The sequence below is a fragment of the Python bivittatus genome, unplaced genomic scaffold (assembly GCF_059951505.1).
Source record: "Python bivittatus isolate LINGU-HERP-01145 unplaced genomic scaffold, Pbiv_v1 ctg000100_np1212, whole genome shotgun sequence".
NCBI lineage: Eukaryota > Metazoa > Chordata > Lepidosauria > Squamata > Pythonidae > Python > Python bivittatus.
The window spans coordinates 2494309-2510193 of record NW_028277038.1 but is presented as its reverse complement, the minus strand read 5'-3'; the positions used below and the strand labels follow the sequence as shown (position 1 = coordinate 2510193).

Sequence of the window (15885 nt, the reverse complement as noted above, 5' to 3'; positions counted from 1 at the left end):
TCATCCTGGAATTTGGAGTCTTTGTAAGGCTCCCTCATTCAGGGAGAGGGTGGCCCGGCCCAGCTTGACACATTGGGGGCACCAGGTTGGGGAAGGGAGCCTCTCCGTGCATACTGGCACCCTGGAAATAGAAGCCCCAAGTCTCTGGCACGCATTTTAGAGGCTGGCCTGGCATTCTCGTCTTCGTAGTCCCAGGCAGAGCTAAGCATCCTCTTGCGTATTCCAGAGGGGGAAAGGATTTGAGAGCCAGATGGTTGAGCTCAACCTGAAGAAGGTCAGCCTGAAGGGGACTTGGCTTTGTCCTTTTGATTCTCTCTCGGTGGGCCTCGTTTGCAGCATGCGCAAAGCCCGGCTCAAGGTTATGGCCCAGAGGGACGTGTGAATGGCACCGCCGCTTAAGCAATCGACCCGCCTCCCCTTAGTTGCTAGATACCTGAGCGGACGCCATCGCCGCGCTCGCCAGCAGATATCGCCACTTAAGACCTCGCGGCGTGTACATCAGCCACAGAAGTCCTGTATCGATCGCGATCCCTGGCTTTCGATTCCCCTCCCCAAATAAGTCGAAAATAGGCCATGCATGCATTGGCTACCACCCCCCACCAGTTGCAAATATCATTTGGGTTTCCAGCCCGGCTGTGTCTGCTTTTCGGAACCGGCACCGCGTACCCAAAAGGAGCCGTTTTCCTCTCCTTGGCAACCCCCCCCCCGCCAATTCCCCCTCCGGGAAATCTTTTTTTTTTTTTAACAGCCCCCCGTCCTCGAAAACGACCAGAAGGGCAAAGCGCGGAAGAAATACAGGCGCACGTTTCCCTCAAAGGCTGCAAGCCATCCTCCCCCCCAAAAGTAGCAGGGAAAGCCGACCTCCCCCCCAAAAACCCTCTGCAAACTATGTAACAAAAAACGTCCGGCCCCTCTCCAGCTTCGGGAAGAGTTTCCTCCCACTGCTTAAAAAAATGCGTTGCGCCGTAAACTTTTCCTCTTCCTCCTCCTCCTCCTCCTCCGGAGCCTTCTCTTCCTCCGCCTCCTCCGCCCGTCCCTCCCCGCGAACGGAGGAGCCGAAAGCGGGGGGCGATCCGTCGCCGATAGACGGAGAGATCGATGGATGGATGGATGGACGGCTTTCTCCGCGAGTGACGCGGCCATATTCGCCCAGGTCCCCGGCAGCCGCCCGCCCCCGACTCCGGGGCCAGCCGCCGCCGCCTCGGCCGCCGCGGAAGGCAGCCAGCAGGCGAGGGAGGCGCGGCGGCGCGGACCCCGCCGGGCATTTCGCCGCCCGCCCCGGCCCATGTCGCTGCCCGCGCCGGCATGTCCTACAAGCCCAACTTGATCGCGCCCATCGCGGCGCCCATCGGCCAAGGTGAGGCGGGATGCCGGCGCGAACTCTCCCGGGGGGCGGCGTGGCGGGGCTGCGACCCGCCGAGCTGATTCATCTCCGCCATTGTGCGCCCCCTCCTCCCGCGGGCAGCCGGCGCGGGCAAAGTTTGGGTCGCGCGCAGAGCCCCCTCCCAGCCCCAGCCCCGCGCCGCCCCGGACGGGCTGCTGCGCCCTCGCCGCGGCGCCCGGGCGCGGGCCGGAGGGGCCGCCGGCCGCCGGGGGAGCGGTCCTGCCGCCCCCTCCCTGGAGCGGCTGATCGATTCGGATCGAGGCCGGAAGGGAGCCGCGCTGCCTGGCCTCGCCCCTGCCAGGGCCGAAGAGAGCGAGCGAGCGAGCGGGCGGGCGGGCGGCCGGCGCAAGTGCGCGCCGCGGAGGGAGGCGGGGAAGGAAACGCGAGGAGGCGGCCCAGGCTGGGCACGGAGCGCGGGGGGGGAGCGAGCAAGGCCCCCCCCGCCCCAGCCCACTCTGGACATGCTCAGAGGCGCGGCGTTTGGCGGGGTCTTTCTCCCGGAGGGCTCCGGAGGCCGAGCGCGGGGTCTTTTTCTCCGAAAAGGGGGCTGGAAGAGCCGGTTGTGGGGGGAGCTTTTGCTCCGGATTAAGTCTCCGGTGATCCCCGTGGAGTTTGTCCCCAGGTAAGTCAAAGGGTTTAGGGGGGCTTCCTGCCGCTGGCTCTCCCCCCTTCAGGAAATGGAGAGTCACAAAAGTTTTATCAATAGCCCAAAGGATTCTAAGGAGTCCTGAAGTATCTGGACCCCCCTTTCATCCTTCCTAGCTTTCTGGGGAGGAACACAAACTATAAACTTCATGCACTTTATAGGGCTCCCACATGCAACTTTTTACCTCTTATATTTTTCTGCTTCTTCCTGAGAAGCACCCATTGCCGGATGCTGATCTAGGACCCTAACAGAGACGATCCCCTGCCTCCCCTGGATAGGTTGGGGCTACGCTTTCTGTGCTGGCTAGGGATGCTGGGAGTTGTAGTCACAGCACATCCCAAGGGTCTATCATGGGAAAGACTGGCCTAGAGACCAGTTGCCCTTAAATAATGCCCAGGACTGGGCAATGGCCCCCAGGTCACAGACCTGACTTTCAGCTCCATGTTTGTGGCTGGAATGGCCAGCACAAAGGGCCTTTCCAGGCAAGGGGCCCCAGCTGCAAGAACAGTCTACCCCTGAATGCTCAAGCCCAATTGGTGGAGAAGAAGGGGTCGGCCACTTGGGTGGCTTAATCTCCACGTTATTCTCACCTGGCTCTGTTGTCTGATCCAGGGAAGGACCTTTTCATCCCAAAGCAGAGAACGCAGCTGTGGACCCTCAGTTCGTTCCCCCGATCTTGTGTGTAACCAGTGGGCAGCAGATCTCCTTGTTATCCGCTGGAGTTTTCTCAACCCACCCGGGAAATGCTGAGGACTGAATTTGGGATCTCTTGCCTGCAAAGCAGGGGCCCAGATCCTTCCTGGCCTTGGAGCCACTGGCAGTGCTGGCTTCCCTTGGGTGGGCTCAGAAGCTAAGCTGGGCTTGCCTTGGTTGGTGCCTGGATGGGGGATCTATCAGGAAACCCCAGGGCTGGAGGCAGGGCTAGGAAGTTGAAACCACTCGGTACGGTTGCCAAGAAAACGACATGGCTGTGCCCCGTGTCCTTGATTCAAGGGCGAGGTCACCTCTTTGCTAAGGGGGAGCCTTGGTCCGGACCCCGAGATCTCTTGGCTGGCAGTGACGGTCCACAAAAAGGACATCAGATGACCTTTGGCTGTACCAGGGCGGCTGTAGGCCACCTTCTCCAACCTGGTGCCCTCCAGATGTGCTGAGAATTCTGAGAGTTGAAAGCTGTCACCTCAGTAGGACACACATTTGGGGTCTTCGGATCTTTAGGGAGCAGTGTTTTCCCAGGTTCCCCCTTCCTCCGTGAAAGTACGATCTGTGCCTCTCTTTCATTTCCCTTCTCCCTTTTGGTTCTTCCCACCTTCCCTTCCTCCTTTCACTTTCTTTCCCTTGTTCTTCTCCCTCTCCTGCCAGCAAAATTCCTTTGCGTTTCTTTGGGGAACGGGCTAAAATGGCCGTAATTATCCTAATTCAAAGAAGATTTCCGGCATTAGGGAAAGATTCCAGAAAGTGGTTGAGGTTTGGGATCTCGGGTGCCTGGCCGCTGGGATTCTCTGCTCCTCCTCGAGGTTCAAGCAGGACCTCAGTTCCCCCTGAGTGCTTGAGCGGTGTGGATCTCTCTTGGTGCCAACGCAAACCAGGTGGAAAAGCACCAGCTTGCAAAAACTGTTAGCATTCTTCCCCAGGAAAACTGCCCTACTTTCCAGCTGAAATCTGGCAACTAGAATTAGAAAGCTAACAGGAACTGACATTGTTAGCCAGTGTTTCTCAACCATGGCAACTTTAAGACGTGTGGACTTCAGCTCCCAGAAGTTGAAGGCTTGGCTGGCTGGGGAATTCTGGGAGTTGAAGTCCACACGTCTTAAAGTTGCCACAGTTGAGAAACACTGTTCTTAGTATTTCAGAAGGATGGCCAGGTTGAAGAGTTGCCCTGCTGAGAGTCACTACGATGAAGTCCAGCTGGGGCCCTCCAGGTGAGATAGACTTCAGTTCCCAGCAGCTGTAGCCAGTCTGGAAGGGATAATGGGAGTTGTGGTTGAGAGCATCATCTGGTGCCCCCTGCTGCATCCTGGGAAACGGGGTGGAGGGGAACAGCTGGTTGAGGTAGGTACTCAGCTTTATTCCATCTGCGTTTGCTGCAGAATCATTTCTGCAAGGGTCAGTAGTAAATGGCCTCTGCGAGGCTGAAAGGGCCGTTTGGAACATGGGGGGTTCCCCGTCTGAATTCAGGGCCCCACCTTCAGCCTAAGCTTGGTGGTCTAAATGTGCTCCCTCCCTGCATTGGACTAGAAATCCCATAAGCCCAGCATTGGACCCTACCAAGAATGCTAGGTATTGTAGTCTCAACCTCTGAATAAGGATAGGAAGGCTGGGTTAAATGTTCCTGTTATAAGACTCTGGTTGTTAAAACCCAGGAGGGGGTAGCATGATAGGGAAGTGTTTGAACAGAGAGATGTTTAAAAATAGGCTTGTGTGAGCTCCCCCCCCCCCCCCGATGGTTTAAGTTTTCTTCTAAAGTTTGGTTCCTAAATCATTAATCTTCATGGATGGCATCTTGGTTCATACCATATGCTAAACCAGTGTTTTCCAAAGTTGGCCACTTGAAGATGTGTGGACTTCAACTTCCAGAATCCCCCAGCCAGCATACTGGCGGGGCAATTTTGGGAGTTGAGGTCCACCCATGCTGGCTAAGGAATATTGGGAGTTGAAGTCCACACATCTTCAAGTGGCCAAGTGTGAAAAACACTGCTAAACTATAATGTACGTTTTCTTGGTTTGTGGATGTTCTGTGAACCCAGCCAGCTGTGATTGATTCAGTAAACTATGGTTAGGCAAATAATGGCTTAATGCCATAAACCAGCACCCTCCCTGCCTTTTCAGGGCCCCAGTCATCCTGCAAAGGCCTACTAAAAATGAATGGGGGTGGATATGCCCCCAGATTTGTGCACTTCTCCCATTCTTGGTGGGACTTGTGCAAGAGAACATCTTCAATCCATGTTATTTGAGTTTCAAGGATGCTTGAGATTCGTGCCTTCATTTTTTTTTTCTTTTGGAAAGCTGCTTGGGTTTTATGTGTGGGGAATTCTGAAGGCACCGTCCACTCCCGGGGAGAAAATCTGGTGACACAGGGGAAGTCCAGCTAAAAATACAACGAAGGCCAGAGGGTGGGGCGTGGGGGCACTGAAAGTGTCAAAGTGAGCGGATCTCTTTCTAAGTCAGCAGCAGTTCCTCCACATCTGGCGCAGGAAGGCCGGTTTTCCCCAATGTTCCCTTTTGTCCTGCATTTTAGATGGGAAAAGTAATTGCGACATTTTGGACGCGCTTTGAAGCGGGGAGGGGAGGAAGGGAGAGCCAGCCATCTGCCACATCTAAAGGATGACTCAGGCCGCGAGAGAAGATGCTTCCCAAATTTATTCTGCTTCCTTTCAAGACGTGAAAATCATCCCCGATGCAAGTGGAAGGGGAAAAAAACAAAAACCAGAAGCTTCTTCCTGGGCATGCTGAGGTCGATTCCCATTTAACCTGAGTGGCTCCTTTTTTAAAAGAAAATGCATGTCGTTTCTTCGGTTGAGAAACAGGTTTTGGGGGGGCAGGGGGGGAGGAGAAAAGAGAGTGGCCAACATGGTTCCTCCGCTTGCTTTGTGAACTAGGCACACTCCGGCACCCTGGCTGAAGGCCAGCCCGGGAGACAAAGGAGGTCTGAAGCTGAATGCACCCAATGTTTGGGCTGGCAACTCCCATCCCAAGGGGCCAGGCGCCAGGCCCTCTGGGGCTGATAGGCTTTGTAATCCCCAACTTCTGCAGGGGCCAAACAGCTGAGGTCTGAACCCAGCCTGAGCTGGTGCTGAGTCCACCTGGAGGGACCCTGTCCGGGGGGGATCCCTAGGACGGAAGCTGCTGATCCACCACCCTGAACCTCTGCCCCCTTTGCAGCTCTCCGGGGTGCTCCGTGCCTTGTGGGGGGAGATCCGGCTCTCGGACTTGGCTAGATGAACTTTGGGGGTTCCTTTCCGAAGGCTCGGTGTTTCTAAGCAAGCCTGGCTTTGTTTGGATTTCCTTCCACCACCCACCCTCACCCTCCAGCTGGGCTAAGCTGGCACGGCTGCAAAAGGCGGCCATCTGCATTGCGTTTGAGGGGGGCCGGTGCCGCAGCCAAGTCCGAACCCCCCCTCCCTCCTTTTGTTCCTGGGGGCCTGCTGCGGCGGAGAAGGCTCTTGGTGCTGGCGGCTATGTCTTACTACGTGTTTGAGGGCCAGGGAGCAGGTAACGGCACCCCGAATCCGACACTGTCTTTGCTTTGGGGGGGTGGAGAGAGAGCAGCATCGCCCTGGGGTGAGTAGCAGCCCCTAGGGCGAGATTGGGCTCGGGCGGGCTCCTTGTCCCTGGAGAAGGCAGACAGGAGGAGCTGGGCTTTGGAGAGGAATCGCGGGCATGCCGATTCCTGGCAGGCGGGCCCGTCTTCACCATGATCTCCAACACTCCATTCCTGATGGCGAGGCCACCAACCAGCCCCACTGATCACCAGCATTTGTGCTCCGTGCCGAAAAAGGGGAAGGGGCATAGCTGACCTGGGGGACTCTGCTTTTCTTGGCCAAGATGCCCGGTTTGGTCCCCCCGGCTTGAATTTCCGGACCCCCGCTGCCAGGCAAGGCTACACGGCAGCCAGTTCGCCCAGGCTGTAAATCATGTGGTTGGCGTGGTTTTGACTTCAGTCTCTATTGCGCAAAGCGAGGCATTGCGGCCGATTTATGGAGTAGGTCAACGGTTTTGTGGCCAACTTTAGGGTGGATATTTTCTGTATGACACCCCCCCCAACCCCAAATCTAAGTATTTGGTGCAATACGGATACTCTCCAGCATCTGAACTCCACCGCCTACAACTTGGTCACTGTCAACTTGGTCATAGTAAGGCTTCACCTGAGCAGGGGCGTCTGAATTAAATTATTTTAAAGCCCCTTCCAATGATATCCTTTTCTGTGGGTGGTTTTATCTGTGGCCGCCCATCTCATCGCAGTGACTCTGGGCAGCGATTGCAAATAATGCCATGATCGCAAATATGGCCCCTAAGAATGGCCATTTTTCTATATTTCGGAGCTGGGGAGAACATGGAAGGTTCGTGCGAAGCCAAAAAAGTTTCCTTTTTCGAGACAGAAACGACAACTCTTCAGATATTGGTATTTATTTCTGCGTTAGGACTACGGTTTCTAGGGGCTGTGAGTGGAAGGAAGAGCAATAGGTGATGCATTTTTCCCCCCGAACGGACATTTATCTGTATTTTTCCATTCTTTTGGGATTCAGTCTCATCAATGGCATTTTGTCTCTCCAAAGCTCATTCTCCTTCTACAAGCATGGCAGGCTCGGGGCAGTACAGGCACCTGATTAACGATTACGGGCCCCCATCTCTAGGCTACACGCAGGGAGTGCAGGTAAGAATTCTGATTTTGCTTTAACTTTACCAGGCACGTGGATTGAGTCACTTGGTCATTCCTGCTTTCATTCATGTAATATAGATGGGTTGGCATGATGACGACGACGATGATGATACTACAAGTTCCTGAAAAGACTGAATTAAATAGAGGGGTGGAGGTGCCTGGTTTTCTTGGCTATTAAGGGCTTAGTAACCAGGAATTGCAGGGACGGGGTCTTGTAGAGCTGCGATAAAGCCTCATACGAGCATTTTGGTTTTCTACAACTCATTGGGCAAAAGAGGTGCGCGGTCTGAGCAATGGAACCGTTTTAACAGGCAGCGCTTCTGGAACAGCTTTATAACGTAAGGCTGTTTCCCTGACAGGTTTGTCTCCTTGGTGTGATAATACGCATAATGCCGTTCCTGGCTAAGTGCGGGTGTGTGAATTCAGCCGCTGGCGTTTGTAAACCAGGGTTTAGGGTTTAACATGTTGGGTAAACCCAGTTGTGTTTTATTCAGTGAATACTTGAGCAAACTTTGTTTTGTCCTTCTCCCGAAAGAGGCTATTTTGAGTAGCTTACGATTTTGAAACCCGAAGAACAGAGGAGAAAGGAGGCCTGTATGAAAAATAGGTCTTGTACTGAGCTTAGATATACCGTAAGGGCACGCCAAATAAAAATATTATTAACTTGGGAAGAATATGATGTTTGCCACGGCCAAATGTTGAGGACCAGAGGACAGGATGTATCAGTTCAATTCCAGGCTCGATTACTGTGAAGTAAGGCCCACATTCGGTGTAGTTTATCTACCAGAAAATGTGGTCTGCATCTTCATCAGGCAAGGGTCAAAGAAGTCAAGATGGCGTCCACAGCCACACGATGGCAGCCACCATCTTGACAAACCCACCCCCGCTGATGCCCCCACCTGCTTGAAAGTAATGCTCTTAACTACTAACCAATACCATAAGACACCATAAATAACTAAGTATTGCTCGGCTTGTTTGTAACCAACATCTTTTGGATTTATTTGTGACTTAATTCAGGTTTTCTTTTCTGCCAGCAGGGGACCGGCAGCAGTCAAGTCCCCCAGAGCAAATATGCAGAACTTCTGACCATCATAGAAGAATTAGGGAAAGAAATTAGGCCCACGTATGCCGGAAGCAAAAGTGCCATGGAAAGGCTAAAACGAGGTAACTGGGCCAGCCTTGTGGGATGGGGAAAGGGCTAAATCCTGTTGTTTTAAATCACCGAAGTTTCTAGTCCTCAGGATTATACCGAGCAACAGGCAGGGTGTTTGAGCGTCCTTGTAATCTCTACTTCTGAACTTGCAATGTGACTGTTCCGGGGAGAGCTGATAGAAAGATGCGAGGTTGCTATTTGGAGCAAATCGGCAGGAATTAGCGGAATCAGGGTCGGTCCCACATCGTCTCTCTAATGGACCAAAGTACTTGGCCTTGTTGCTTCTTTCGTCTGTTGAACTCCATAGCTAGCTCATTGCCATGGTGACAAGCCTCAGGGCCTGGTTCATACATCCTAGCAGGCTGAAATCAATTAAATCCAAGTATCATTTAGTGCAAAGTATGAACTAGGCCATTACGAACTCTGCTGACACACCCTGACTAGGTGCAAAATGCAGGATATTTTCTAGGACTCATACCCAAACAGACTTGGGAGGTGCAGGAAGGCAAGCGCAGCATTGCCTATTTGACACAAATACGGATTCATTCCAAAAATGGAAACTAAAATTAGTGCTTGGGAAGACCCTAATGAACACAGACCAATTTCTCACATAAAGGCAGGCAGTAAATATGATTTCCTTTGGAATTTTGGCTCCTTATAATGTTATTTCCCTGGTAAGAAGTTAGTTGCTCACTCATCTGAAGAAAAAAAGGGGGGCGTCTTCCAAAAAGCAGACAATATTTTATCTATTTTACAGGTATCATTCAAGCAAGAGGACTGGTCCGGGAGTGTTTAGCAGAGACTGAGAGAAATGCAAGATCTTAATCTCCATCTCTTTTTCACTGCCCCCCCGCCTCCAAGAGACCCCAGCTCCCTTGGAAAGTATGGAAACATTCAGACCAACCCGTTAAACTGACTATTCTGTTTTTCCTCTTCCAGCCTTGGACACTGCCCTTCTCAAGAACGGGTCTGTGCCCAAGGGGCTGTGTGCCCAGTAGAATTTCTGGATGCCAGGCCCATTTCCCTTCCTCCCATTCAGACACTTCCTTCTGTCATCTCATAAACTGCTGCAGAAACTCCCTCCATTTCAGCAGGCTGCCATTCCTGAACACGGAGCAGGAAATCCAAAGCCTCCTCTGGAATGAACGGAAATTGTTCAGAGGGTCATTTTTTCTTTGTCCCCCAGATCCTGCTCCTAGTCGGGAACAAGCTTCTCTCTCCCATTTAACGTGTCATTTGCACCCAACATCCTCTCTCGACTTCTCTCTCCCCCTCCAAAGGGTAGATTGTTTTCCAATCTGCATTCAGGGCCGTTGGGGGGGATCCTTCATAGTTTCCAGGGGTCCCTCGCTGAAATAAAGCTGGACAGATTTCCCTACATTACTCACATTTTTCTAAAACGCATCAGTGGTTCTATGGGCACATAGGATAGAACCACACTGTTATGTGGATGAGGTGCGGATGTCCACAAAGAAACCAGAATCCTTTACGATGCAGCAAGGATTTGCAGGGTAAGCCTCTTTGAAAAAAAAATTGCCTTAATCACCCCAAATTAACTTGCCTCACCGCCAAACCATTTCAGGAATTGTTTTTAATGCTGAGGGGTATAAAGATCCCCGTCTTGTGCCCTTCAAACACCATTGTTATTATCCAGAGTACTATACGTTTGGCACGCAGACCATAAATTGCATTCCCCAAAATGTCCCCTTTTGCATGAGTTTTCCAAAACCATCCAAAAATGCACGCATTCCTCCCAAGCAGAAAACAGCCAATTCAGCCCTATCATCAGGCCCCGAATTAACAATTCCCCCTTCCCCAGATTTAAATTGTAACTTTGCATCTTTGTATGTATTTATTACTTGACGTAATAAAGCTTATTTTCAGTAATTTCTGTTGTTAAACCGTGGGGAGCCATTTACATCTAAAGCCCGGCAGATGTACAAGCAATTAAAATTATTACAAGAGGACAAACATAGGAGACTGGTGATGGAGAAGATTGAGAAGATGAAAGTAAATGTACATTCAGAATCATTCCAGCCTGCAGGGATGGCCCCTAAAAGAGGATCCATCTTTTTCTGATTAAACAACGCAATGCCATGCCCACAATGCTGCGTTCCAGAACATAATTCTGCCTTGCCGCTCCACCGACTCTGGCAGGTTGTGCACTTTTCTCATCTGTTTTGAATGCAACATACTTTGTTCCCTGCTTTGAGTCCGATCAAATGCATAAAAGCGGCCCAGTGGAGATACAGTTTAGTATCACAGGGACCAAGCTGGAAGGTGGCCCCTTTGCGTGCCACCAAATAATTGCAAACAAACCGTAGTTTGTTCTTTCAAAGTTCCGTGAAAGGATATGCAGGGAGAGAGGGAGAAATAAATTATGTCCGATTCCAAAGAATGCCGTGATCTAGGCTCCGGAAAATGAGAGGCAGTCCTCTGCCACCGGCGATGATCTCCCTGTCCCCAGTGAAAGGGAAAAAAATAATAACGGTGCCATCACACTAATAATGAAAGCACGGATTGTATTTCCCTCTGCTGAGTCCCAAACACTTCTTTTTCTTTAAAAAATGAGAAACAGGCATCAGAGTAGACCACAAATACAAGAAAACGGTAACCAATGCTGTCCACGTTCCTATTTGTCCTCCAGGGCATGCATTTCTTTCAAATGCCTTTTCCTTTCAAGGTTCTTCCTTGCTTGCCGCCTCTTTTCTTCCTTTTTCTTCTCCAACTCCTGTTTCTCCTGCACCACAGCACTGGCCTGGCCTTTGTAGAAAATGTCGACTTTTTCCTGGAGGATCCCTCTGGCTTTCAAGCGGTTTGTCTCTAGGGACCTCGTCTGATGGCACTAGGGAAGAAGAACAAGCATCTGACTTTAGGGAACACGGCCTGCCTCGTCCGGAAACATTCGTTAGGATAGGTATTACTACATCAAAACATTGGGGGAGATGGGTGGAAGTGCCACTGAAGAGACTCAATAGGCCAAACTCCCAAAGGGATCCATAAAAACTAATACGAGGACCAGCGCACGGGCTGCATTGTATTTATGTTTGTAATGGGATCAACAGGATGAGATGGTCCAGCCACCACTAGCTAAAAGAATGTTTTCATCTACAGCAGTGTTTCTCAACCTTGACAACTTGAAGATGTGTGGACTTCAACTCCCAGAATTCCACTGGCCGGGGAATTCTGGCAGTTGAAGTCCACACATCTTCAAGTTGCCAAGGTTGAGAAACACTGCTCAAGAGACAGCTGGTTTCAATACGATCACAAGACTGTGGCAGACTGAGCTAAAACCTTTCCTGGTAGGATGCTCAAATATAGACCCAAACTTAGTCCAAACCCAATCACAAGTGTGCTTACAACAGGAAAGATTCCCGTCTAGTCACCTGGATAGGACTTTTACTCGCCGCAGGTGATCAGGCAGCCACCTATTTCAGATCCAAACTCGGGTAACTTCCAGATCGTGCACAGCAAGTACGGAAAAGACTAGGGAACCCTGCCAGATTAAGCGAACTAGAACCACCCGTGCAATCACCTTGACTACAATCCCTGATGGAAGATGCTTCAGAACCACACAGTTGTTGGTTTTGTTTGTGGCTTGGCCTCCAGGCCCAAAGCCCCGGACAAACTGTTCTTCCAAGTCGGCTTCGTTCAGAGGAAGAAGATCGCTGGAGCTCTTCTTTCCTGCTTCAAGAAACCACAGTCCAGGGCACTGGCCCAGTAAGAAGCGCTTCTCTCCAAGCCTTGGTGTCCGAGGGAAGCTGCTCCGTTGGACGATCAAAGGGGTGGTCAAGCGTAATAAACTTGATGGAGGCATCAAAAGAAATCGAAGGGGACTTTTCCAGCTGCAAGACAGAAGCAGGAAGGTGCAACCGGTAACAATCCATAAGCTTGGTTTGTTAACAGCATTGCATGCAGCAGGTTTTATGGTTTGGTGGAAGGAGAAACGGGCCAAATCTGTATTTTCCTTCCAAGAAGTCTTATGCAATGCAGAATGTCTGGTTAACTGCAGAACTGGCATGACATAATCAGATAGCAGGAGCGGATCTGCAGCTATGAAAAAGGTTATAATATCCAGGGATTTCACCACAGCTACTTTTGAGAAAGTTCTCCATGCTACCTACCAAGCAATGTACTACCTACTCCTCTGAATGGCTGCCAAATTGCACCTTGGTCTTCCTGCACAGCACCTTTTTGCTGCAATCCAGCAGAATGAAATCAGTGCCTTTTGCCTTCTGTGTGTTCCTTTTCGTTTTGCATATCCTTCTCAAGGCTTCTCTAAGATATAATAGCCCAGGGGTGCAGCTCAGCAGGAAGGCGAGGGAGGGAGAGGAAGAGGGCGAGCTCATTGCTTGATTTCTTTCTGCAAACTTTTCTCTTCCTATTCTTAGAGCAAATTAATGGCCCAGTTGAACAAATGACTGGATTCCAAGATGCTGCCAAGAAGTAGTGGCACTAAGAAAAAAAATGAGAAGAAATCTAGCTTTTTAAAATTCAGAACTAAAAAAACTTTCAGCCAGTGCTTTAAAACGCACACCCCACAACAAGCCACTGTCAGCAACACAAGTATAACGGACTCTGAAACATAATAAATTTGATCCGAAACCAAGCTTTTGTATCTTCCAGCTTTGTTTCAGAGCCATGACCTGACTTGAACTTGAGTGAAAGGAGCCCTTTTAAAAAGCTCCATTGGACAATGTTGCAGAGGTTCCGTTAATTGAAAATAGGTTGCTTCCTGAGATGCTACATTATCAAAACATTTCCAGTTCAGTTTCTGATCATTCCCAATCAATGCTGGTACTGAATTGTATGTTTGCCAGCTATTAGTCTGTCCCTCCAGCGGCATGCTTTTTTCAGAAGATACATGGACGCGGAGGGGACAGATGGCCAGAAAGCCAATGACAACAAGGAGGTGAGAAAGTAGCAGTTTTGAAGCCAGCTTCCTCCCTCATCTTCTCCCACCCTCTGCAGTGAAGTCACAATGCAATGCCTGCCACTTCAGTTGCCAAGGGAATAAAGGAGATGGGAAGAAAAGGGCTGCATCGTGAGCACCACTGCAGAGCTGGCTAGGTCGACTGCACTGCACTGCACCCCACCGCCAAAGTAAATGCAGCTTGGCCACCATCCATCATGGTAAGAAGCCATCCCAGCTTTTCTTTAGATCCGGGTTTTCAAAAGCAGAGGTAAAGTCATGTGAATAGGCATACGCCCCGTGTAAAGTTTTTTTTTTTTTCCTTTTTAACATACGTGGACATATCAGTACTTTATCTTCCTTCAAACAGGATATAAAGATAAAGGTGACATAACTGAACCAAAAAAAAAAAACTATGAAAAATATGCCATTTGTTCCTGTGGAAAAAGCAAGCACACCCCTGGCACGAACAGACAGATGGTCTCACGTTATCCTCAAGCACCCACTGGTACCATGAAGAATTCATACTGGATTCTGTGGCGGTGAGCTGCCCAGGCCCTGATGCAGCAAAGCAGCCCCAAACCGTAACATTTCCACCACCACGCTCTACAGCTGGTATCAGGTTCTGCTGCTGAAATGCAGAATGTTAGTTTTTGCCCAACGTGTCTTCTGGTACCAATAACTCTATCTTTGCCTCGTCTGTCCAGAGCATTGTTCCAGAAGCCCTGATCTTTGCCCAGGTGTTCATGAGCAAACTTGAGTCTTGCCCCGATGTTCTTTCCTCCTGGTACACCTCCCACGTAGATCTAATTTGCGCAGATTCTTTTTAATGGCAGACTTGTGCACTTCGACATCAGTAGTGGTGAGAGCTGCCTGTAGGTCAGGTGATGAAATTCTGGGGTTCTCAGAGCCTTTTTTTTCAGCTTCTTGGGTTCTGCTCTCAGGGTGAACTTGCCGGGAAGGCCTGCCCTGGGCAAGTTGGCTGTTTGAAATCGTCTCCACTTGTAGATCTGGAGAGTGGAATGATTGAGGTCCAATTGTTTGGCAATCTTTTTCAATCCCTTCCCAGGCTCAAAGGCATTTTAACCTTCGCTCTGAAGGCCTGAGAGAGCTCTAGGCATGGTGATACCACACCCTTCAACAACAAAGAGCAAATCAAACTAGATATCTGAGGTTTCAATAAGATAGGTTCCTCCCTTTCTAACAACATTCTAATCATTTGATCCCGATTCTAATTTTAAGTATTTGAAGTAGTAATAAATGTAAGGGTGTATTTGCTTTTTCCACATGGAAAATCTGTTCAGTAGATTTAATACAGTATGTTTATTTCAATTACGCAACAGACTATAAAATGTAAACGGTGTGTGATATTTGTCCTATATCAATACTGTTGAAATGAAGATCAAATATCTGTATGGTGAAATACGTCGAAAAAGTCAAAAGTGTCCATGGGGCGCACTTACTTTTTCACATGACTGTGGGGTAGTGCTGCATTTACTCTGGCCAGAAGGGTGGCTTTATGGAGAAACAGCAGCCGCTGCCGGGAAAAGACGCCCAAGATTTTGGGGGTGCAACTTTGGCCAGTTTGAGGGGGAGCTTCTCTCTCAGCTCAGGAAGGAGGCTGAGCCCAGTCTCCCCATTCACGCAGATGGGATTCCCCAAGAGCTCCCAAGCACCATCACTGGCTCTGCATATTATGGGAAAGCAGGACTGCTGGATGCCAGGGTGACGTGCCAGGTAGTAGCTACGTTTGCAAAGACCCAAGCTTGCCTTGGCTGTGTTCACACCACACTCTTCGGCGGATCTAAAAATATATTCAGGCTCCCTTTTCCTTCTGGATCCGTGTCGTGCAAAGTGCAGCCTTTTCTTTTTTTTTTTTAATGCTGTGAGAAGCCAGAAAGCAGGTTGATTCAGGATCCTGCCTGGGTTGCGCTTTGCCTAGGCTCACTCCTCCTCTCCAGCTAGAAATCAGATCAGTCCCGGTGTAACGCTGAGTTAGAGCTAGAGAAAGGTGGGTTCAAATCCCCGCTCTCCCCCCGCCCCGAAGCTCTTCGACTGGTTTGGGGTCATTCGTTCCGCCTGGCCTACCTCGCAGGGTTGTTGTGGGCTGGGATCGTGGGAAAGGCCGAAGGGAAGGTGGTAAATAGGCACGAGCAGCTGCTGGGTCAGAGCGAGGATACCGTGTAGGGAGAAGCTTTTCTTGGGACGGCCTGGTTCCCGCTTCGGTCGGCTGCGGAGGGTCGCCACGCTTACTTTCGGGGCAACCCAAACAGACCTAGGCCTCAGCCCCGACGCTGCTGCGCATGCGCTGCACCCTGGCGGCAGCCTGTGTTTGCTCCAATGGCTGAGACCGGATGGAGCCAATCCCAGAGAGGCTCCCTTGGAGCACCGCCCGTTCCTCACTCGCTGCCCT

The 15885-nt window shown here is 50.6% G+C and overlaps 2 protein-coding genes across 7 annotated transcripts; one reads left to right on the top strand and one right to left on the bottom strand.

The window, feature by feature from the left end:
- Nucleotides 1-984: 984 nt before the first annotated feature.
- Nucleotides 985-10447, top strand: CDK2AP1 (cyclin dependent kinase 2 associated protein 1). 4 transcript variants are annotated; one of them, XM_088135246.1, is made up of 4 exons: nucleotides 985-1357; nucleotides 7304-7401; nucleotides 8445-8571; nucleotides 9318-10447. In XM_088135246.1, exons 1-4 carry the CDS (start codon nucleotides 1306-1308, stop codon nucleotides 9383-9385), a joined length of 345 nt encoding a protein of 114 aa, XP_087991372.1. In that variant the 5' UTR covers nucleotides 985-1305; the 3' UTR covers nucleotides 9386-10447. The 4 variants fall into 4 exon arrangements, with proteins under 4 accessions (XP_087991372.1, XP_087991371.1, XP_087991373.1 ...); XM_088135245.1 differs by having other exon boundaries at nucleotides 986-1357; nucleotides 8442-8571; XM_088135247.1 differs by lacking the exon at nucleotides 985-1357 and adding an exon at nucleotides 1395-2006.
- A 6-nt stretch (nucleotides 10448-10453) lies between these two features.
- On the bottom strand, nucleotides 10454-15791 carry MTRFR (mitochondrial translation release factor in rescue). 3 transcript variants are annotated; one of them, XM_007433165.4, is made up of 3 exons: nucleotides 15561-15791; nucleotides 12096-13015; nucleotides 10454-11405 (listed from the first exon to the last, which is right to left on the bottom strand). In XM_007433165.4, exons 2-3 carry the CDS (start codon nucleotides 12579-12581, stop codon nucleotides 11193-11195), a joined length of 699 nt encoding a protein of 232 aa, XP_007433227.1. In that variant the 5' UTR covers nucleotides 12582-13015; nucleotides 15561-15791; the 3' UTR covers nucleotides 10454-11192. The 3 variants fall into 3 exon arrangements, with proteins under 3 accessions (XP_007433227.1, XP_007433228.1, XP_025025567.1); XM_007433166.4 differs by having other exon boundaries at nucleotides 12096-12405; XM_025169799.2 differs by lacking the exon at nucleotides 15561-15791 and adding an exon at nucleotides 14936-15545 and having other exon boundaries at nucleotides 12096-12405.
- Nucleotides 15792-15885: the final 94 nt, after the last annotated feature.

Excerpts from the sequence above, each read along its gene's own strand:
- CDK2AP1 (XM_088135245.1), top strand. The coding sequence starts at position 1,306 with ATGTCCTACAAGCCCAACTTGATCGCGCCCATCGCGGCGCCCATCGGC. Across the intron at positions 7,402-8,441 it reads GCTACACGCAGGGAGTGCAG|CAGGGGACCGGCAGCAGTCA; the intron begins GTAAGAATTCTG and ends CTTTTCTGCCAG. Across the intron at positions 8,572-9,317 it reads CATGGAAAGGCTAAAACGAG|GTATCATTCAAGCAAGAGGA; the intron begins GTAACTGGGCCA and ends TCTATTTTACAG.
- MTRFR (XM_007433165.4), bottom strand. The coding sequence starts at position 12,581 with ATGCCAGTTCTGCAGTTAACCAGACATTCTGCATTGCATAAGACTTCT. Across the intron at positions 11,406-12,095 it reads CATCAGGGATTGTAGTCAAG|TGCCATCAGACGAGGTCCCT; the intron begins GTGATTGCACGG and ends CTTCTTCCCTAG.